The 24,502-nt window shown below is 39.7% G+C and overlaps 1 protein-coding gene and 1 pseudogene across 2 annotated transcripts; one reads left to right on the top strand and one right to left on the bottom strand.

Annotated features, from left to right (window-relative positions):
• The first annotated feature begins 2,389 nt into the window (after positions 1 to 2,389).
• LOC148918040 (uncharacterized) lies at positions 2,390 to 3,277 on the top strand. Its single transcript, XM_089051290.1, has 4 exons — positions 2,390 to 2,539; positions 2,802 to 2,860; positions 2,945 to 3,050; positions 3,196 to 3,277. The coding sequence occupies exons 1-4, from the start codon at positions 2,462 to 2,464 to the stop codon at positions 3,262 to 3,264; spliced, it is 312 nt and encodes a 103-aa protein (XP_088907416.1). The 5' UTR covers positions 2,390 to 2,461; the 3' UTR covers positions 3,265 to 3,277.
• An 18,911-nt stretch (positions 3,278 to 22,188) lies between these two features.
• Positions 22,189 to 24,100, bottom strand: LOC148918041 (plant UBX domain-containing protein 1-like; annotated as a pseudogene). Its single transcript, XR_016126119.1, has 6 exons — positions 23,995 to 24,100; positions 23,792 to 23,860; positions 23,308 to 23,374; positions 22,998 to 23,127; positions 22,822 to 22,923; positions 22,189 to 22,608 (listed from the first exon to the last, which is right to left on the bottom strand). The product of XR_016126119.1 is annotated as a plant UBX domain-containing protein 1-like (transcript).
• Positions 24,101 to 24,502: the final 402 nt, after the last annotated feature.

Consider the following 24,502-nt stretch of genomic DNA (forward strand, 5'->3'; position numbering starts at 1 on the left):
TTAAAAAATAGTACAGCTGCCTGGCTAGACTCTGTTTAAAAAAATTAAAACCAAAACACTGAAAAGTTTCTATTTATAGAGTCCAGCCGCGCGGCTATACTGTTATAATATTCTATTTAAATCGTATAGCCGCGCGGCTCTACTGTCTATTTAAAGGGTACAGCCACGCTGCAATAATGTGAAAATATTCTATTTAAAGGGTCTAGCCACGCAAGCTGTACTTTAAAATTTATAGCGTATGGCCGCACGGCTACACGGCCCAATATTCTATTTATAAGGTATAGCCGGTCGGCTATATTATAATTCTATTTACTCAGTATAGCTTGCGCGATACGGTTAAATATTCTATTTAAAGTATAGCACTTGGGACTATATGAATATAATATTTTATGAGTACACCGCCGGTTGTACTGATTTAAATATAATAATTAAACAATACAGCCGCGACTATTCTCTTCAAATATTAGCAGTGGCCATTTCCTCAGGTGATTAAAGCATGGAGGGTAGATTTTTCTGTATTTCTCGGACCTTCTCACGTTTAGATGCCTCCTCTTTTGCAGTCCTTCCTTTATCTAGCACATCAAAATGATTGTGATGCGACTAATAATTTCATAAAGTAAAAAACAAAAAGAAATTTTCAGTGGGAAAACAGATGCAACGATAACTCACCAGGTTTCTTTGCAGACCTCCCAGTTCCCCTTTCACCTGTACAACCATTGGCTGGCAATACTACCATGATTAGAACCACCATGGTCCTAGGAACAAAAACAAATGCAACAGCCAAAAAAAATTGAAGAAACTGTTTCTTGTTGATTATCAAACTTTTCCGGACATCCTCAATGACTCTAGTGTCTGGCATGAGTCGAGGAGTGTGTGTCTTCTTCGAAAATTTTCCTTGCTTTAGTTGCGAAACTGCCGAGCTGACTGCATGCTTGATTGGATCGAACTTATGAAGGCGCAGTACATCAACACAAGTGCGTACATGTTGAAAGTAATCCAATGGTTCTTCAACTGTGAGGTCATAGACGTTTTCAGATATTGCAACATCATTGAGAACCTCAAGAAGGTATCGTCCATAACCCTTGTGTTGATAAGGAGGCAATACCAATATCTGCCATCAACAAGCAGGCTTGTTAAAACTCAACAGCACCAAGATTGCACAAAAAATGAAATTTATTTGAACTACGGAAGCACCAAGCTGTTTCTCTAGAGCATGCATAACTAGCAACTGATATATACAAGGAGCAAACCTGACCAATCCGCAACCGAGAACTATATATCAGGATAATGGTGAAAACGATACACAGCTGTAAAACCAAGCAACATATTGTAGATTTCCCCCTGCGATCTTTTCCTCCGATCAGGACATACAACTCCCACTTGGATCCACAACATCAATTGGACTGCTACCTAATTCAAAAAACAACTGATGTCATATTCTTACACTCCCCCTTCCCATCTTTTCACCATAAAAATAAGAAAATAACAGAGTGTTCTCTGATGATGTGGGATAGGTGATAAAATTACCATCAATGAGAAGAAGAACAAGAGGAATCGAGTGATTGTAAAGGTCTCCAGCATGCAATACAACCAAGCAAACAACCTGAAGTTGGCTATAGTATAGTACTTCCACGCGGCTATACTAGGTTTTTTCCTAATTTTATTAAAAATAGTACAGCCGATCGGCTATAATTTTTTTAAAAAAGTATAGCCGAGCGGTGTACTCGTGTTTTTCTTAAAAATTTTAAAATACTATAGCCGGTCGGCTATACTCCGTTTTTTATAAATATTCTGGTGAATCGGACTCGAACTCATCACTACGAACGTCTAGGGCCGAGCAAGCCCGTTGTTTTGAGCAAAGTGTTCAAATATCGGCCTAGGAGCTAGGTGGGAGGAAACCGACACCCGGGAGTTAGGTGGGGCTAGGAGGCTGGCAGTTCTAAGCGGCTCGTAGGATGCAGGTTGTTCTAGGAGGCTCCGGCAGTTCTAAGCGGCTGGATGGATCTAAGGCGGCGCCTAGGGCTGGCGGATCTAGGCGCTCCTAGGCGGCTCGGGATGTTCTAGGCTCTGCCTAGGCAGCCTGGCGGGTCTAGGAGCCAGGGCAAGTCGTGTCCTTTTTTCTCCAAATGAAGACAGACGAAGCTTGCTGGTGCGAAGGAGGAAAGGTGACATAAAATAAGGAAAGGCATAAGAAATGAGGGGTTTGTTTCGTGTGGAGTGAAAGGAAGAGATAGAAAACTGTGTGGACTTGGTTGGGGTAAAAGAAAAGGAAAGGATAAATTAGTCGTCAACACGCATGCAGGGAGAGGTCGGTTAGTGGAGGGAGGCGCATTGGCATTGCTCACCAATGCCTTTCTGCTTTATTGATTTCTTTCTAGTACTAGAAGCCTAATGTTACTGTCTAAGAAAGAAAGGTCTCTTGGAGCTTTATAACTGGCTTCAAGGGCATCTTCCAGCTAATATGACAGTGGACCATGAAATGTATTTTGTAGAATGTGTTGACTTTGCCAAATCCTTCATCCAACTGTATATCAAAGAGGTATGTCTTCTTTATCTTTGAAACTAGGAGTTTTTTTGTCTATGTTTATATGCAACGTGATATAAGCAAAATAGGCAATCTATTCACCCAGACCCAAAAAAAGAAAAATTGTATCCATATTTTGTTTTGTCTATCTGAATGCATCATCTTATTCAACAATTTCACGTACTAAAATTGCAGTTCTGTATTCTTCATTTGTCGTATTTTTCTTGTAGTTTTTTAGACTCATGTCCTCATTTCTTGGCTTGTTTTTGAATTGTAGGATGATGTATTATTCAAAGTGCTCTTTCATCTGCTTTGTGTACCTTGTTGTGCAGAACAGTAAAGAATTAATATCCTAGTTTTCCATTTTTTTAAAAGTTATCGTCATGGATTCCTTTGAACAAGATTTTTGGGTTTATATAGGGATGAAAAGGAAAAGGTTGCATCGGAGGATTCGAATGGCAATTTACTTTTCCGTGTCTCAGATCTTTTCAATCCTGTACTCTTGTTCCATCTTTTCCTATTAGAGGCAAGATGCTCACTCTTGGACATTTACGTATCTGCATTTCCACTTCGGCATGCCTCCTAGTTGTTAATTTGAAATATAAATGGTATTGCAGAATAAAAAAGAATCACTGACATTGTGCACTTTCTTTTTTCTTCCTATTTTGCAGTTGAGCTATGACCATCAGGTGCTTCTTGATTACCTTATTTCAAAAGATACCGGAATCAGTTGTGCATAATATCTTTTAAGGTCTTTTCTCTTTCTACACCTTCTCTTAACTTACGAAATCTAAACCGTGGTGGGCTGTATTTTTCTGGTGTCGACCTCGGTGACTAAACTATAAAACATTAACCCTCTGCTTTTACATGACTTCTTAACTAATTAGCAAAACAAGAATCAATTTGGTTGAACCCAGACAGTTGTTTTTAATTGCAACTCTTTGTATCTTTCATTTGCTTCTTACCATCCTTAATGCATTCTCTTTTAGGTGCTTGCGTAAAGTGTGTGATTCATGGAGCTTATTTGTGGAATTTCTAGTGGGTGGGCAAGCTACAAATCAATCATTTTGCAAGAAAAGAAAAGTTTCATTGGGTGGCTCGAGTTCCTGGGGAGAGGATTTTCTTGCACCAACAAAAAATCATCTTACATTTCTTGATGATGAACCTGATGAAAAAAATGAAAATGGCTGCAAGCACACCCAAAATGGAGGACAGTATTTCAAAGAAGCCAAAGAGTGCTTACTTTCACTTAAAATTTCTATTGAAGGTCTACACCAAAAGAATCTGTTTCCCTACAATCCTAATGTTCTTTTGAACCAGTACGTCTCTTTGAAATGAGTTTCATTATGCTTCTCGGTAAACTAGTGATTGCTCTTACTATAGGGTTTGATTTCATTTTGAATTTACTACAGTCAACTTCTTTCTTTCACTTTTAGTTTCATTCGTTCCTCGTGATCACGACTTATCCAAACTAAACTGGTTGCTCTTTGCTTGCAGCTTAACAAGATTTCAGGAACTCTGTTTTGAGGAAGAGAAATAAACTTCTCAAAGAATGAACTTATCAGCACAGATTTTTGCAGAGCATCATTTATTCCTTTGAGTTGAAGTGATAAAATGAGATCTTGCCAACCAATGAGGCCAAGTCTCGACGAAAACTCTTTGAGTTTCTTTGAGTCAGGCAACTGGGCCACAGTCAGACAATGCTGGAAAGAGTGCTTTGAGATCCTCATGACTCTTTGAGGCCATATATGGAGATTTTTAAGAAGTGAATGCACTTTGTGGATGAACGTTGTTACATTGAGCAGTGAGGGAATAGAAGAACAAGCTTTGTAGTTAAGGTAATTTAGATTCTATGTATAGAATTTCCAATTTTTTTCCTCAACAAGGATAGGCGAAGAAATCCAATTCGTAGCATAGTTAAATCCACCAGATGAAGTCAAAGTGATATAAATGGTTCTGATCACATGTTCATGTTTGTTGTCTAGACCAGTAAAACTGTTCTCCCACCTCCAGGATATTGCTAAAAAATACTCTTAAACATGAGCACCTGCTAATGCACTATACATATTCGATATGAATAAACTATTGTCAAAGAAAATCACCTGATATTGGTGTAAATTAATTCTATCCAAACCATACCAGCCGCCAGAGAGATAGAAAAGGACTTTACATGATCTCAAGTCTTCCTAATCTCAATTGTCAAAGAAAACTATACCTGATATTGATGTACCCCAAGTCTTCCTTATTATCTCAAACATTCTTCTCATTTCAAAATATAAACTTCCGGTTTCTTTTTCCTTGTTACTTGGCATGATGGCGAGAACAACGTTACCGGGTGGTTTTACTCGGTATTTTCTTAATTTTTTAAAAATAGTATAGCCGCCCGGCTATACTCAGTATTTTTTAATATTCTAGCGAATCAGACTCGAACTCATCACTACGAACGTCTAGGGCACAGGGCAAGCCCATTCCATGTTTTGAGCAGTGTTCAAGATATCGGCCTAGGAGCTAGGCGGGAGGACACCGACATCGGAGTTAGGGGCCTAGGCGGCCTAGGAGGATCTAAAGCGCTCAAGGCAGTCAGGCGCCAGGCGGGTCGTGTCCTTTTTTTTCCAAATGAAGACAGACGAAACTTGCTGGTGCGAAGGAGCAAAGTGACATGTATATAGTGTGTGAGAGGGAGGAAAGGTGACATAAAATAAGGAAAGGCATAAGAAATGAGGGGTTTATTTCGTGTGGAGTGAAAGGAAGAGATAGAAAACTGTGTTTCTGTTGTTGAGAGAGTGAGAATTGGGAGGCAAATGAAGAGGGGATGAGAGATTTATAATTCCTGGTGGTCTTGGTTGGGGTAAAGAAAAGGAAAGGATAAATTAGTCGTCAACACGCATGCAGGGAGAGGTCGGTTAGTGGAGGGAGGCGCATTGGCATTGCTCACTAAAGCGTTTATGCTTTATTGATTTCTTTCTAGTACTAGAAGCCTGATGTTACTGTCTAATAAAGTCACATAGAAAATCCTTACATCTTCTGCTCTGCAACTACTTTTTTATTTATTTAAATATTTTGACTATACAAGTGGCATAGCACTGTAGGGGAAGACACCTTCAACAATAATTAGTGTGGTATTCTGTAGCATGTGTTGAGAGTGTTTGTCCCACATTGAAATGTTAAGGGACCTAACCTGGGTTTATAAGGAGTTGGGCTACTTCCCTCATTGCCAATTGGTTTTGAGATGAAACCTTAACTTCCTTCATGGAATCAGAGCAAGGCTTAACGTGTTGGGCCCAACGGTCACACGTGCTCCCACGTCATCCAATATGTGTTGTCCAAGTGTTAGGCTTGAAAATTCGCCACACGTGCGGGGGCATGTTGAGAGTATTTGTTCCACATTGAAATGTTTTGGGACCTAGCCTGAGTTTATAAGGAGTTGGGCTACTCCCCTCATTGCCAATTGATTTTGAGGTGGAACCTCAATTTCCTTCATCAAGTGGCCTAGCTAGCATGTGAAATTCTAAAATGTTATACTATTTCATCTTTTGTGTGGTATTCTGTAGCAATCCTCTTCAGGAATGTTTTCAAAATTTAGAGAGAATACAAGCTAATTTCACAGGGAGGAGAAGCTATAGAAAAGCATAACGCAGGACTTTGATTGCACACTGTGCTTAATATGAACCTGTCACAACTCCTTGTGGGCATTTCATGCCTATTTCAGTCAATGGATCGAGGTGAGTGTTTTGCTGTTACTGATCCTATTTAATTGAGTTAGTCTATATCTTCTAATCCCTTTTTAGTCCTTGACTTGTGTTAAATTTTCCTGGGTAACAAATGTCCTTTGTGCCCAACAGTTCTTTTCATTAGTCCTAGAACACGTTCTTTTCTATACCTATGCTGTTTGTAATGAGCATGGCTGCGCATCCCCCAGGAGTTCCACCTATTATAGATTGAGTCTTGCATTCTACATTATCAATTCACTTTTACAGAGTAACAGAGTAACTATTATGATAGTCTATTTAACAAGTATAGCCGGCCGGCGATACTGTTAAATATTCTATTTAAAGCGTATAGCAGCTCGGCTGTACTATTTGAATATAATATTTCATGAGTATAGCCGAACGGCGGTACCATTTAAATATAATAATTAAATAATACAGCCGCGACCACACTCTTCAAATATTAGCAGTGGCCATTTCCTCAGGTGATTAAAGCATGGAGGGTAGATTTTTCTGTATTTCTCAGACCTTCTCACGTCCTAGGAACAAAAACAAATGCAACAGCCAAAAAAAATTGAAGAATAAGTTTCTAAAACAACTAGTCCAAAATGAATAAGTTAAACACAATGTGAATTGATAATGTTACTGGTTCAAATGCATTCCTGGAAATTAATGAAGTCCTACCAGTAGGGATAACAGACAAGTCCAAATAAGGAAATGATCTGCCTAAATGAGGGGTTTCTGTTGCTTTAGGATCAGCAATTGATAAAACTTGAGCTTCATCTCTTATCAATGCATGGGTTTTTCCTGGGTTACATAGAGTTGCAGCTTCAGAAGATACAAAGAACTTCAACATCCATTGCACTCTGAGCACTCTGGCCAAGTACTTCTCCAGCCTGTTGTAAGGCGTCACTGCCTGTCTTTTCCTCGTTATGAAGTTGTTCTTCTTCATGCATCAAACTGTGCCGATGAATGAAGTAAGCAATTAAAATATAAGAAACCAATAAGTTCTGAAGTTAATGTGAACCAACAGTTTAGTTCAGCGGCAGCAGATCCAGCTGGAGCATATGTAAAATCAATGATCCGTAGCAAAGAAATTAGATCGGTGATTACAAATTACATATACAGAAATGAAGTATATCAGGTTAAGAATGCACATAAAGTGGAGTCAGTCAGCCACTCGAGGGCAACTAAGCACTAACAATTATGTACCTTTTATTCTGACCTTGTTTTTATACATACGTATTATTATAGAATACATGTAAATGAGAATGTATTTTCCATGTCGCATCTTATTTTCTATTTCTCATTTCACATGATTTTGTTTGTGCTCATAGGCAGATACATTATTTCCAAATTGACAAAAGATAGGCTTCATATTACATACCTCTCTGGAGTGCTTCAAATCTGCTTCATGATCTACTGAGCAGTTTTCAGGGGAAGTTTCTTCATAAGAACTGGTATTAGTACAAACAGAATGATTCAATTTGGTTATCAATGAGCAGCTATTTTCCACGGGCAGTGATTTCCTTTGTATATTAGATTCATCCATATCCTTTTTTCTTTTATTCCTCCGGCAGAAAGTAATCAATGGTCAACTTGTTTCACGCAAGCTGAATCACCACCTAATTTATCTAACTTATTTCTAGAGAATATGAATCAGTGTCTTCTAAGTTTGATGTATTCAATCTTGGCGAGCTATTCAGAGCTGCTTTTTCTTTCAAATGCTGCTGCTGCTGATGATGATTTTTGTCTTACAAAATCAGCAATAATTACAGCGGAATTCATCACCAATTGAGAAACTAACCTCCCTCCAACATTATTATCATCAACCAATGCTCCAGCATTAGCATTTGAAGATGAGCCAACTTTCTTGCCACTAGACTTATTCCCATATGCATCCCTTTGGGAAGGAACCTCATCAAGACTTGTCAGAACGGTTTTAATTGGTATTTGTCTTGTGCCAGACACTTCAATGTGTTTCTTTTCCTTATGGGGCTTATCTAGGCATTGGAGATGATACGACTGAAGGCATTTTCCACAGTGCTTCAGGTTACTCCCAACACAGCACACAAAACAACATGGAATACCTGCAAGAAAAAGAGGCAGGTGAGACAGAATATAGCAATGACCTTAAAAATAAATTATAGGTCTAAGACAACTAAGACGGTTTTCGACTACTCTGAAATAGTGAATCACTATTACGAGGAATGCGAGGTACAAGCAGAAATGCCATTTGCATATTAAAGAATAAGCAAAGCAAGAGAAGCTTCCATTCACAGAAATGTTTAAACTTCAGAACCAATATGAATTCAAGTAGCCTAACGCATGCCATTCACAGAACCTTGTTATTGGCAAGACCATAGAAACTCCATGATAGGACAACTTCATCATTTCCTTCCACAGAAGACAGACACCAAGTCAGCAAATTTTGTATTCTTTTCTTCTGCGCCCTGTCGTCAGTGCGAAGAGAGAAGAATATAAACAGGGAGAGGAATGGAATTGGATGAATTAAGAGTCACATGATCTCTTCTTCTATGGACCTGACTTGTGCTTCACTGCTTCGGCTTCCCAATCTCAAGCTCAAATTTGCAGCTAAATTTTTTCAATTTCGGGTTTCAGACTTTCAGTCAATCGCAGTGTTTGAAAAGTCGGCCTAGGCGGGCGGCTAGGCGGTGGCTAGGCGGGCTAGGCGGTGGCGAGGCGGGCGCTAGGCAGCTAGGCGGCTAGGCGGTCCCAAGGCGGTCCCTAGGCGGCTAGGTAGTAGCTAGGTGGCGCCTACGCGGGTTGGGTCTTTTTCGGCGCCGAACCCGGACGACGAAGCAGTGACTGCGAGAGAAAGTTCCGTCCACTGCGAGTGCAAGCTTCGTGTTCGTTCGAATAATATTTAAAGCGTATAGCCGAACGGCTGTACTGTTAAAATATTCGAATCAGTCTAGAAAGTATAGCCGTCCGGCTGTACGTTTATAATTTCTATTTATACAGTCGAGCCTTGCGGCTATAATGGTAAAATATTGTATTTAAAGCTGATCGGCTATACTGTTAATATATTGTATTTAGAGAGTATAGCCGCGCGGGTATACTGTTATAATATCTATTTGTCCATGTATTAAAATAAATAAAAGGTGTGATACTAATAATAGATTTTTCTGTATTTCTCGGACCTTCTCACGTTTGCATGCCTCCTCTTTTGCAGTCCTTCCTTTATCTAGCACATCAAAATGATTGTAATGCGACTAATAAATTCATAAAGTAAAAAACAAAAAGAAATTTCCAGTGGAAAAACAGATGCAACAATAACTCATCAAGTTTCTTTGCAGACTTCCCAGTTTCCCTTTCACCTGTACAACCATTGGCTGGCTCTACTTTTGCAGAATGATTAGAACCACCATGATCCTGGGACCAAAAACAAATGCAACAGCCAAAAAAAATTGAAGAATAAGTTTCTAAAACAATTAGTCCAAATGAATAAAAGAGAAACTGATTGGTACTGTGGCATCCTCATACATCCGAAAACGGCTCTTCGCTTGTTTCATGTTCTTAGCAGCGATAGACTCTGCAATGTAGGCACCTTGCTCACTGGAAAGCAAGCCTTCATGAAATCTGAAACAACATAAGTGGAAAAAAATTTGAAACAAGTCATAGAACCAAAATAAAAAATTAAGTACACTAATATATCTGAAACAACATAAGTGGAAAAAAAAATTGAAACAAGTCATAGAACCAAAATAAAAAATGAAGTACACTAATATATCCTAAACAAGATACGTAAATGGAGCATAGTTATCAGGAAAATTTAAATCTCCATCGATCCTGTTACAGCCCAAGAAAACCCAAAGATAAGCAAACAGTTACTTAGCCCTAGGCACGGTTGGTCGGGTCAAAATTTGGCGACCCGCGGGCCAAACCGAAGGAGAGCTCGGTTCTCGAGTCGGGTTGGGTCTAGGGAGAAACCCGAAAATAGGCCGAACCGGAAATGGGCTCGGTTCTCGGGTCGGTTCCGTTTTTGTTTGGTTTGGGCCTGAGCCCATTTTTACCATTTTAAAAAGCCCAAATTGTATTTATTTTCAGCAAAAAAAAAGCCCAAATCAAATTTTTTTAGCAAAACAAAGCCCAAATCAGATTCACTTTCAGCCCAAAACCCTTTTTTTGTTGTCAAATTGCCAAAACCTATTCAATTCTCATGAACAAGCCCAAAACACTTTTTACTTCATTTTCAAAACCTGAAATTATGGAAATTCAACCTATAAAAATCCATAATTCCAATCTAAGTTTCTAAACTAAATAAATCTCACATTCAAAACTTGAAATTATGTAAATTTAACCTATAAAAATCCATCATTCCAATCTAAGTTTTTAAACTAAATAAATCTCACACACACATTCAACCAACCAACCAAGGAAAAGAAATATAATTTCTTACAAACCATTACAAAAAATAATACAAAAACCAAATTAAACTTATGAAATTAAATATTACAACTCATCACAAAAATACACATGAAGATAATGTCCTTGCAAAAAATCTGCTGCATCCATTCTTCCAAAAGCATTAACAAAGTAATCTGCACAACACTTAAAAGAATTAACACAAAATTTCACCATCAACAAATCATAATTAACATAAGATGCAAGAAAAATACCTTCCAACATATCTTAATCACACTAAGAAGGGAGAGTCTTATTCAAATTTGTCGTGGATGTTTTACTCCCCATTTCTACAAAATATAATAAAATAAATCAAACCAATTTGAGTTAGAACACATAAAAATAAGAACAAAATCAGATTCAAATATACTTATATAAATGAAAATATTACCCATTTCAATTGATTCATAGAACTCCATCTCCTCAATGCTTGGCACATATTGCAATGAAGATATATCTTCGGACCTTATCCAATTTTGAGAGCAAATCAAAGCCTCAACCATCCTAGGAGACAATGAGCTTCGAAACGAGTCAATCACTCTCCCACTTGTGCTAAAACAAGACTCCGAAGCTATTGTGGAAGTAGGGATTGCAAGCACATCCTTTGCAATTGATGCCAAAGTAGGATACTTGAGCCCATTTATTCTCCACCACCCTAGTATATCAAACTCCTCATCAATGGATTCAAGTGGATCCAACAAGTACCTATCCACTTCATGTGTTATAACCACATTCTCACTCTCTTGTTGAATTTTTTTCCACTTTTCCATCATGGTTTTTCGCTTACGACCTCCAAAAACCAAAGAAGAGTCGGTTTCATTGTTAGTACTACCACCACTCTCATTGGTAGTACTAGTAGCACCCATATTGTTACTACAAGGCTTATACACTTCATACATATTCATAAGAAGTTGTTTAACCTCATTTGTCTTTTGAGCCACCAATCTATCACAAATAGGGTCATTTTCAAATATTTCTTCAAAGATGTGCTTCAAATTGCGAAGCTTGAATCGGGGGTCAATCACAACTCCTATCATCAAGAATGGGTTCACTTTATGAAGTTCACCCCAATATTTATCATATTTCTTCTTCATTGATTGACAGGACCCGTCCCGAATTTCCCAGAACCCGAGATTTAACCTGCGGAGACCCGGCATCACCCCCATGCCGGGTTCACTCCTTAAATCTACGTCCTCATTTACCATAGAGGATTAAGGGCACGAGACTTTCTGCGAAATTTCGGCAGAGTCTCCCCTATAAATTGAACATTCCCCAAAATTTCCACCTGCAAAGAACGCATTTTATAACCCAACCGGCAGCATGCACAATAAAATCTCATGCAATTTACCTAAATGGCCTCCGGCCTTCAAATGCTTCTAGCAGAACTGCCCACAAAGTTCTTAAAATAACTTAATGCATCGAACATGCATATAATAACTTCAAAATCTACTCACGCGCACCTTCACTCACTTAGTCCCCAGGACAAGCCTCAATTCAACCAAGTTTTGGAACCAACAAAGAGGTCCAAACCAATCCCAATAAGACCACCTAAGTGGGGTCTAATATGTGGCTGCACCTAGTAACTTCAGGCTGCCTACGTACCCTACTAAGGGATCAAGCCACACGTAGCTCTTTCATATCTATCCTGGCTCCTACTATCAAATAAACCATTACCACCACACAATACATATATTCTAGGATTTATCCATCACAACTCATCAAACACAATCACAATATCACCCTTCATACGACGGGACGTACCCGGCCTCGTATGGGGCCTGTCAACACGCCGGCTAATCCAAAGACGCTGCGTGCGACCTCACCACCGGGCTGGCTACATTCTCACCAGCCCTCACACAACCATATCTCCTCATACGCCGGGACGCACCCGCCACGTATGGGGTGCATCAACACGCCGGCTAATCCAAAGACGCTGCGTGCGACCTCACCACCGGGCCGCTACATTCTCACCAGCCCTCACACAACCATATCTCCTCATACGTCGGGACGCACCCGCCACGTGGAGTGCATCAACACGCCGGCTAATCCAAAGACGCGTGCGACCTCACCACCGGGCTGGCTACATTCTCACCACCCTCACACAACCATATCTCCTCATGCGCCGGGGACGCACCCGCCACGTATGGGAGTGCAACAACGCCGGCTAATCCAAAGACGCGCGGCGACCTCACCACCGGGCTTGGCTACATTCTCACCAGCCTCACACAACCATATCTCCTCATACGCCGGACGCACCCGCCACGTGGGGTCCGCAACACGCCGGCTAATCCAAAGGCGCGTGCGACCACCACCGGGCTCGCTACATTCTCACCAGCCCTCACACAACCATATCTCCTCATACGCCGGGACGACACGGCCACGATGGGTCCGTCAACACGCCGGCTAATCCAAAGACGCGCGTGCGACCTACCACCGGGCCGGCTACATTCTCACCACCCTCACACAACCATATCTCCCCTCATACGTCGGACGCACCCGCCACGTGTAGGGTGCACACGCCGGCTAATCCAAAGACGCGCGTGCGACCTCACCACTGCGCTGGCTACATTCTCACCAGCCCTCACACAACCATATCTCCTCATACGCCGGGACGCACCCGCCACGATGGGGTCTGCCAACACGCCGGCTAATCCAAAGACGCGCGGCGACTCACCACCGGGCTCGCTACATTCTCACCAGCCTCACACAACCATATCTCCTCATACGCCGGACGCACCCGCCACGTGGGTCATCAACCCCGCAAAGCATCGATAATTCGCAATTTAAATTATATAATAATTTCTAAATTCGCAAATAAACCATTTAACTCAACAACGCCCGAGACCTGTCACTAAGGTCATTCTAGCCCTCCTGGGATGGTAGAACTACAAGGAAAATCTAGCGGTCAACCCAGGGTCAAACTACCCAAACTTGGTCAAACTGGCCCGCGGGGCCCACGACCTCCAAATCATGATCCGACAGTTCCTATAGGTTCTACAAAGTCCAGGACACACGTCCTGCAAGTTTGGTCCAGATCGGACGGTCGGATCGCTCACGATCGCACGATCGGACGGTCTCTAAAACCCTAACACTAGGGTTGGCATTTTCGGAGTATCCGGGACTCCATTTTACGATCCGTCGAATCCTACACGATCCTGGTAATACCTAGATCAACATATAATAATTTCAGGACCATCCAACGGTCCAAACCTAGCGAACCCGGAAAATACGCAATATGCGATATCCGTTCGGAACCCTAACGGTATCCAAAATGAGATCCGAGCACACCTACGCGCTCGTGACATCGAGAGGATCACAATGGGACAGGAATGCCCCTCAGCCAGTGCCCACGCGCCGCCACACGCGCCGCGCGTGGGTGTCTAAAGCGATATCGCATCGCCGGAAAACCTCCAAATCGTGAGCCAAGACTCCTACCCTAGGTAATACACCTAATTTGGAGTCATTTTTGTTCTTGGACGTACCCCAAAACTGACCGGAAGTGGCCGGAATCGCGATCGCAAAACCGGCCGAATTCCAAATCGTAGATCGAGCTACTTAGCCTCAAAATTTATGAAATCCTACCCAACCATCAGCTAGATCATGCGAAGGGATGAATTTCCATACCTTGATTGCCAAAAATGGCGGCGGACGACGGAGAACGGCCGGCGGTTTCGCGAAACCGGCGGTTTTCTTCAATTTTCGCGAAACCCCGGTGGCGGCGAGACCGGTGGGGTAGGAAGAGGACGGCGGCGGTCATTTTGGTACCGCCGTCGACTTTGGTGGCCGGACGAGAGCGGCCAAAACGTGGCCATTGTTCCGTCGCAAACCGAGGAGAGAGAGGGAGACGCGCGGGAGAGAGAGAGAGACAGACGGGGCATTTCCGTCTTTTAACCAAAAATCCAATTTCCAAATATTTACGATTATGCCACTGAGCTTCTTCTGACCATATCTCTCTCGTTACAACTCCGATTCGAGCCCACTACGTGTCTACGGACTCATCTCACCGTGCTCTACGCAACGGTACAACCGAATTCCCAAATTCCTTTCGGGTAAGAAAATGACTAAAATACCCCTATCCCACGGGTAATTTCTCAATTCCATTTAAATTAATTAAACATGGGATAAATTTGGGGTCGGGGTGTTACATTGATGCTGCCATATCATTTAAAAGAGTATCCATGACTGTCCGTTCGTCAATAGGAATTGTAACATCATATCTATACAACTCCCGAATCTCCCCATCTATGGCAAGCAAGTCATGGAAGGTTGAGTGTGATGTTGGATGCAAAGAAGCTGAAATTTTCAACGTGACATCATAGAAGGTCTTCAAAAACATAACAAATGTCACGGCTTTTTCCCAATCTTCATCATTAGGTGGACCCACCCTCTTATTAGACTTAGACTTTCCCTTCCCTTTCCCACTTCCTTCAATGACTTCAATTCTCTCGTCATCTCCTTCATCTTCCTTGAAGTACATTAAGTAGGAAGAATCGGGATCATCCCCCATTCTATCAAAGGCTTTTCGAAATTTCAATGCCGCATCAAGCATCAAATAAGTGGAGTTCCACCTAGTGGGCACATCCATCACCACCAACCCTTTGCACTCTATTTTTTCCGTCTCAACACACATTTTGAAGTAACTCAACCGAGAAGGTGAGGACCTCACAAACTTGACCGCATTACGGATTGCCACAATTGAGCTTTCTAATCTCTTCAAACCCTCCTTAACTATCAAGTTGATTATATGAGCACTACACCTCATATGCATGTGAACTCCTCCTAACACACTATTCGAATCTTTCCACCCATTTATTTTCTTCCTCACGTATTCAATTGCCTTAGTATTGGCAGCTGCATTATCTGCGGTAATTGTGAGTATCTTTTCATGTCCCCAATCAATCAAGCAATTTTCAAGCAATTTCCCAATGCTCTCCCACTTATGACTATCAATTACACAAAAATTTAAGATCCTTTTGTGCATTTTATAGTCGGAATCCACAAAGTGGGCAGTCAACACCATGTAATTAACATTTTGAACCGATGTCCAAGTATCGGTTGTAAGACATATTCTATGTGAATGAAGATCAACTTTCAACTTCTCCTTCATTTTTGTGTACATTTCTAGAAATCTTCTTCCAAGAGTTCTACGAGATGGCGGATTAAATTGTGGGCATGCAACACTACAAAATTCCCTAAACCCTTCACCCTCCACAAAGCTAAAAGGTAGCTCATCTCGAACCACCATCCTAATACAAGCATCCAAACAATCATCTTTGTTAAACTTCCTAGAAACAAGAGCATTACCCTCGGATGCATCAAATGCGAGCGTCCGTGTGCTCTTATCCTTGTGCCTATAAGGATATTGCAAGCATTGTTTGTTTATATGCTTCCACATGTTGCTAGTACCATTTTTCTTGGTATCACTAGCATAAGTAGCACTACAATACTTGCACTTAGCCCTTTTTTCAATTTCCTTTCTTTTAGTCCCATCTACCCCTTTCAAATCCAATACCAACTCATACTTTTCAAAGTGTTCCCACACATCACTCTCCTTCTTACAAGGTTTCCTTTTTCCGGTACTAGGTTCTAATGGTGATGGTGTTGGATTTTGTGATGCTGCTGTAGGAGGTACAACAGCATGACTACAAGGTAGAGAATCATCATTCCCATGCATTTGAGCCTCATTAGAAGCAGGTTCCTTTTCATAAACAGAGTAAAACCATATTTAAACATAGCCAAACAAAGTTTAACTACCCATAAACATATTAAAAGATATATCCGATTGAAAAAAAACAGATTTAAACTGTCAAAACTGATTTAAACTATGCATACAACTCCCGAAACATATATCCTATCCAACAATCAGACTACAAAAACAGATTACAAATTACATAATACAAAAACAGATTACAAAAACAGACTACAAAAACATATTACAAAAACAGAGTATAAAACCAGATTACAAAAACAGATTATAAAACAGATTACAAAAACAGATTTAAACAGATTGCAAAAATAGATTTAAATAGATTATCAGCAGCAGCGAATATGTACCTCCATTTAAGCAAAATTTTCCAAACTTTCAACGCTCAGCAGCAGCAACGACGCTAAACAACTGTGAATGAAATCAAAAAAAGGGTTAGGTTACAAACAAGCTTCATTCCTTTCAATGCCTCCAAACCAAATAACCTTAAATACCCATTGCTCTAAAAAAAGTCCTAAAATTAAAACCAATATCTGAACTGCATGCCTTAATCTTTAATATGTAACTTAACCATAATTCGTTCAAAAAAATTGAAGTATCAAGCATGAACAATGTCAGATTGCAAATAAAAAGACAATACAAAGCTAGAGCAATTTAGCCCTGCTTTATTAGCTTCAAGCATGTTTTTCATCATTAAGAATAAGATATCATTATTATGCAAGTTTCCACTTAACAATTATGTAATTAGTTTACATGATTAATAAAAATATTTTGGGAAAAAAAACCTACTATTTCGAAAGGTCTCTGATTAATTATCAGACTGCATTTTATAGTCACATCCCGTACATTAGACTAATTAGAATTTTCGTTTATAAAAATTAAAAACCTACCAAAATCAGTTTACTGTAAAACTATATGTCTCTGTTTGGTTGCTGTCAATTAATTGCGAAACCTTAAGGGATTCATCAGAGAGACTCATTGCAGCCCTAATTTGTATAATGCATGATACTTACAGTTCATAATTTCTTTGTCAATTTCAAATAATCATCAAAACACAGCATAACCTACTAATTGGTGGCAGCCCTAATTCGACAACCCTAAAGGCTAAAACCTTAACAGAAAAAATATATCATCACATTAACCTCAACCACCAAATCGACAAGCCTAATTTAACAGAAAAAAACCATAAATTTAATTTACAATAAACCCTAAATTCAAAGGAAGATGATGCTCTCACCTCTTTGACTGATGAAAGAGAAACCCAAAGACGAAATCGCAGGAGAGGAATAGATGTCGTCGGTGATCAGAAACTGAGACTGAGAGAAAATAGAAAAATCGAGATAAGAAGAGAGAGCAAAGAGAGAGTTCGCGGAACAAAGACGCGACGGAAAAAAAATCGAACATATAAGAGAAGAGAAGCTGACTGCGTGGAGGGATGGAGGCGGCACGGTGGCTGATCGACTGAGAGTGAGAGGATCGAACTAGAGACGGTCGAGAGAGAGGCGCCGCGTCGTCACAGCCTCTTAGGTCAAAAAAACGAAATGAAAAACTGAAGAGAGGATGAGAAGAAGTCTGAGAGAAAGAGAAGAGAGAGAGTCACGTGTGACTCACACGGGGCTGAAGGGAAATTTTAAAAAATCGTGAGGGATCTGCTGCAAGCGATCTCACAAGATAATAATTTTTGGGCCAATCATACAACGCCACGTGTAATAATTATATATATTAAAATAGTGCCGGTTCGGTTCAAGTTCTTCGGTTCTATAAAAATTAGACCGAAGGCTGAACCGTTAACTTTCGGTTCGGTTCAGTCCGTTGTTGACTTTTTCGGTTTGGTCAAAAAATACTCTTTTTCGGTTTGGTTTGGTTTGGTTCGGTCGGTTTGATCGGTTTATCGGTTTTTATGCCCACCCCTAAGATTACTGACATTTTTCCAAGACCCAAAAGATGCAAAAAGGGCCATCATATTACGCAGGAACATAGCCTAACAACAAATGATATACCCTATCTTTGCAAGCATCTAGAACAAATGAACACATCTAGAATAGAGGAGAACGGGAAGATTCAGGAACATCAAGGTTACCAAAAAATAACAGAATTCTATTTTATTTCTGTCTTTTACCTCTCTACTGTTTTTACAAGTGAATTGGTTTTTTTAAACAAACTAAATACCGAAGAATTGAACCTTCAAAACGTATTGCAATTTCCAAAACAAAAAAATAAATAAATGAATAAAGATCTAAATGTTCATGTCCACTTCTTGGGATTGGTATATTTTGGATTTTATAACTGTCAAAATTGTTTAGTAATCATAGCATTAGCACTGACAAGACCTTCTTATGGAGCCATTAGCCCCTCAGTCAGCTTTGAGAAGCAGTGTTTGCATCACATTGTACCTGGGATCAAGTTTCCGCTGCCATCCCTGCAAAACATAACCAGTGATGAGATTTGTATAAGATCAGCTAATTGATGACCACACCAATCATAATATAAATTGGAGCAAATTGCCTCTCAGATTTGTATAAGATATCAGTAATTGTCTATTTCTGCTACTCATGGTAAACCTATTATATAATACAAAAAACTATCATATTTGTTTTTCTGAGACAATTAAATTAAATTTATAATGAGAAGAGAAAGGAGTAAAGGATATATGGCCAACAGAAAAAAGCAGAAAAACAAATAAAGAAAAGACAACTTAATAATCTACGTGTGCTTTAATTTAATGTCTTTGTGCTTATAAATTTCACATGCCTATATTGCGAAGATTACAGAATTTCATAAGAGAATTTCCATGCCTTGGCTGCAATAGATAAAGGAAAAAGAAATTACCTCAAGAACCAAAGTGGTTACCATGACAGTACAGACATTGCCATCGACATTGACTCTATGACGCCTAACTGTCTTCGGTAACTGCTGCATACACTCAGCAGGATGGAGATCACCTTCTGGAGTACCCCAGAAATCGAATGCCTCCTCCACTTGCTGTAAAAAGAAGATTAGACTAAAATCAAATACATAATGTAGATTATTAAGGAGGGAAACTTGTAACAGAAGCTTCCTGAGTTCATAATATCATTGAGGAACTGCATTTTGTCTACAACCATAACACACACAGTTATGAATAAACGAAAAAAGGAGTGAATACTACACACACACACATATAAATATATATCACATATTTCAATTGTGCTTGACAAAATTCAGGCTTTGAGACAAGAAAGTATTACCAGAGGATGGTGGATTGAAAAGCATTCTAATATGAAATTCTTTCTTTGCATAATCTTAGCATAAAGGAGGAATTGAAAGGGCAAATATCAAACTTGCAACTTATTTAATAAGGAACACCCAAACAAGATGAATGCAACGGATCTCCAGAACTGTTAAGGAAAAACCTTTGAAGGTGAATTACTTGCCCATTTTTAGAGAGGAGATGGTGGAAGATAGGACAACTTCATCATTTCCTTCCACAGAAGACAGACACCAAGTCAGCAAATTTTGTATTCTTTTCTTCTGCGCCCTGTCGTCAGTGCGAAGAGAGAAGAATATAAACAGGGAGAGGAATGGAATTGGATGAATTAAGAGTCACATGATCTCTTCTTCTATGGACCTGACTTGTGCTTCACTGCTTCGGCTTCCCAATCTCAAGCTCAAATTTGCAGCTAAATTTTTTCAATTTCGGGTTTCAGACTTTCAGTAATCGCAGTGTTTGAAAAGTCGGCCTAGGCGGGCTAGGCGGTGGCGAGGCGGGCGCTAGGCAGCTAGGCGGCTAGGCGGTCCCAAGGCGGTCCCTAGGCGGCTAGGTAGTAGCTAGGTGGGCGCCTACGCGGGTTGGGTCTTTTTCGGCGCCGAACCCGACGACGGGCAGTGATCTGCGAGAGAAAGTTCCGTCCACTGCGAGTGCAAGCTCCGTGTTCGTTCGAATAATATTTAAAGAGTATAGCCGAACGGCTGTACTATTAAAATATTCGAATCAGTCTAGAAAGTATAGCCGTCCGGCTGTACGTGTATAATTTTTATTTATACAGTCGAGCCTTTCGGCTATAACACTACCTTAGCAATGTCCTCATTATAGAGTATAGCCGCGCGGCTATACTCTAATATCTATTTGTGCATATATTAAATAAATAAATAAATAAATAAATAAAAGGTGTGATACTAATAATAAGATCCAGGAAATAAATTATTCTTTCTTCATCTTTTTTTACCACACCCTAAATTTAGGGTTCATGGAAAGTGGCTTGTTACTTGGGCCTTAATTTTTGCTCCCACACTGATAATGTTGCAGAAGCCTCAGGAATATGATTTGATGTGGTAGAAATAAACCAGCTTGACCAAATGAGAATACAGTATGCTGATTATTTGCTGATATGCTCTACGTTTTACTTGTTTGGCAGATTGGAAAGCAAGCCTTCAGGAAATCCGAAACAACATAAGTGGAAAAAAATTTGAAACAAGTTACAGAACACAAAAAAACACATTAAAAACACTAATATGTCCAAAACAAATTATAAAACGTAAATGGAGCACCGTTATCAGGAAAATTTAAATCTCCATAGATCCTGTTACAGCCCAAGAAAATTCAAAGATAAGCACAAAGGAACATAGCCTAACAACAAATACAGGAAAATTTAAAACAAAAATAGGAGTATCGCCGCGCGGCTATACTATTTTTAAAAACTAAAATAACGCTGATAGATCGCCCATACTATTTTCAAAAAATTTAAAAGGTTATAGCCGATCGGCTAGACTATTTTTTTTTTTTTAAAAGTTGTCGCTATACTATTTAGTTGCACCTGGCGATCAGGCACCCACGTGTCAAAATAAGTATAGCCGCACGGCTATACTATTTTTAAAAGAAAACCCAGAATAAATCCCGACGGCTATACTCTTTAAGTACATTATATTTGAAAGGTATAGCCGCCCTGCTATACTATTTATTACAACAACAAAAAAGTTTGCCCCTAGCGATTAGGCGCCTACGTGTCAAAATATGTATAGCCGCACGGCTAGACTATTTTTAAAGAAAACCGGCGTAGAGCCGCTTGGCTATACTATTCAATGAAAAAATTAAAAACCGAGTATAGGCGACCGGCTCTACCTTCAGGAATGAAGTTTGAAATTTTTGCTACCAGATTGATTATAGCAAAATCTCTCCCAATCGATTCACAAACACCAGACAACTACTATGGGCTTCACCTGTTGACCAGCTCCACGCACTTGAGCAATACTTCCAGATGCTACTGGTTTCTCTTCAAAATCATCAAAACTCTCCGGGAGCTTGCGGCCAAATGCTCGTTCAATAGTTTTCTTCATGTAGGCAAAGCTATGAGAGCTTGGTGCATAAAGAAAGAGCACCAACTATAAACAATTACGCGAATTCCAGTGCCACAAATCAAAAGCGATTGAATCATCAGAAAATAAATAAATAAATAATTAAAAAATCCGCCTAGGCGTCTAGGCGTTTTTTTTTTCTTTTAGATTTTTGTTTTGCTGACTTAGGTTAAATTTTTAATGCTTTTGTAAACCCCAGTAGTAGATTAAAAATAATGTATATTTCTTTAAATGATATTCCTTGTTGAAAACATCTATTTTCTATTTAGTGGCAATTTCTGACATGACCCGATACACGACTCGAAACCAGCACTATTAAATTTTGTAGAGCATAATGTGTCCAAATCCCCTCCTCCCCGTATGTTTTTCTTTGCCATTCAGATCCTCTCCCCGTTGATAAACACAGAAAAAGGAAGTTGGGAAAACAGGCAATACAAATGCCTAGCCAGCACTAAACATAATATTCAAAGATGTAAGGTGAAAAGGCAAAATAATTTGAAGCACAGTCACTGACATGTCATATATGGTTAACATTCATATATTGTTTTAGAAAATAAGAACCACCTTAGCAAAGCACATATGCAAAAGTTCTCTCTTTAAACTCCTAACAATTATCCGACGGCAAGTTGCGGCCATCAAATAAGGGTCAGAATCAGCACAATCTTAAAGATAGGGAGTTGCTCTCATCAATTTACAGAACTCATGTGATTCATGTCACAGTTTCAGCCACTTTGGCTTAACAGGTTTTTTCTCCGCAGGCTTCTTCTCTTGAACAACAGGAGGTGATGCCTCTGGTATTGTTTCTGGTGCAGACTCAACAGGCTCTGCATGTTTAGTGAGGAGTTCCAAACCTTTCAAAGACACGATCTCTTCCTGAAGGAAGGGACCTGACTTGGCATCTGAAGCATCATCTGCTGGACATGACAATACAATAATCAAACATTTCGCATTAGCCATTGCTATTTACAATCAAAAGATATATATCATTACATCAGTGAAATAATTTTCGGGTAAAAGTTCTGATTCCTCTGCCATCACCGCAGACGGGCAACCCCATAATCATATAGAAGAGTGTCTCCATTGAGAATATTTCATTTAAGTTATGAGACCAAAAAGCATGTGCTAACCTTTTGGCATATTATATGAAAAATACACAATTGCACCAGGAACAAAGCCAGCAGAGTAAAAATCCTGTGTGTCTTTTATCTGCTTCTTAGGAGTTGTAGTATCTGCATCAGTAATTGTTAGAATCTATTGCATAATCATACATGGAAAATTCAATATTTTGATTTACTCTGCATACATATGTAGAATGGTAATTCTGGTCGAGCAACTATTTTCGTGAGGAGATCAACCAAGCTCTGAACGGTTTCTGATGGATGAAAAGTGGCCTCTAATGTGTGATTATCAGGAAATCGAACCCTGATCACAGTCTGCATACATCACACATGAACTTAACAATTAGATAAAAAGCGATTATATGACTAATTAAGATTTGGAAAAGGTTATGCATCCGATGATGATGGGGCAGAATTGATCCTATACAAACTACAATAGAAACAATCACTATAACAAGTAGAAAAGAAAGTCATAATAAAGGGTATAGCAACCACCTTTGTTATCCTTGACCTGCGGGCTGCCTGTTCTGCCTCTTTAAGCTTTCGTGTTTTAGAAACTTATCTGTTCATATTGCACGAAATATAGTAAGTATAAATACCATAAGAATACCTCCAATTGCATGTATCAGTATAAGTCTTTGAATGTGTAATTAAATTCCCAATAGTTTATCAAATGAGTGGTGATTTCCCCACTACTTTTTCTCCTATTTTATCCACTTACACTCCTTTTTTATAACTAAAAAAGGAGTGTAAGTGGATAAAATAGGAGTGGGAAATCATTGCCCTGTCAAATTTCGTTCATGTTATTAAGTTTTTTAGAATAAAATACTTGAGGCATTGACAAGACTACCAATAAGCAAGAAGATTATGTTTCCCATTAAAATATTCGCTAGCATATTATAGAACTTGAACACCGGCCGCTACACGGGAAAGATTATGTTTCCCTAAAATTATAAATGATATGGTTTCTGTCAATTACCTTCCTTTTTGGCATTCATAATCCGATAATAATCCTCTGCTGTAAACTCAAAAAATTCATCTGTCTCCTCTGCAAAACAAAAAATGATGAAAATAAAAAAATTTCTATCAGGCATCTCAGTGTGCTTGCTTCCACAGATAATCCAAAATATAAAAAGCTATAAGCTGAATGGTTTGGCCTAGCATAGTTGAATTGCTTCATACCAGTAATAGACTCTTCCGTGTGCGAAGAAGAAGCAGCTGACGTTTCAAAAACATGAATTTCTCTCCCGAACTTTTCTTTTGCTGCTGTGAGCTTGGCCTGAACTTTCAGTCAATCGCAGTGTTTGAAAAGTCGGCCTAGGAGGGCGGCTAGGCGGCTAGGCGGGCGCTAGGCGGCTAGGCGGTCGCTAGGCGGCTAGGTAGTAGCTAGGCCGGCGCCTAGGCGGGTTGGGTCTTTTTTCGGCGCCGAACCCATAGGACGAAGCAGTGACTGCGAGAGAAAGTTCCGTCCACTGCGACTCTGCGAGTGCGAGCTTCGTGTTCGTTCGAATAATATTTAAAGAGTCTAGCCGAACGGCTGTACGTTTAAAATATTCGAATCTAATTAGACAGTATAGCCGTTCGGCTGTACGTTTATAATTTCTATTTATACAGTCGAGCGTTGCGGCTATAATGGTAAAATATTGTATTTAAAGCTGATCGGCTATACTGTTAATATATTGTGTTTAGA

The sequence above is a fragment of the Prunus mume genome, linkage group LG4 (assembly GCF_029339155.1).
Source record: "Prunus mume cultivar Tortuosa linkage group LG4, ASM2933915v1, whole genome shotgun sequence".
NCBI classification, from domain to species: Eukaryota; Viridiplantae; Streptophyta; class Magnoliopsida; order Rosales; family Rosaceae; genus Prunus; species Prunus mume.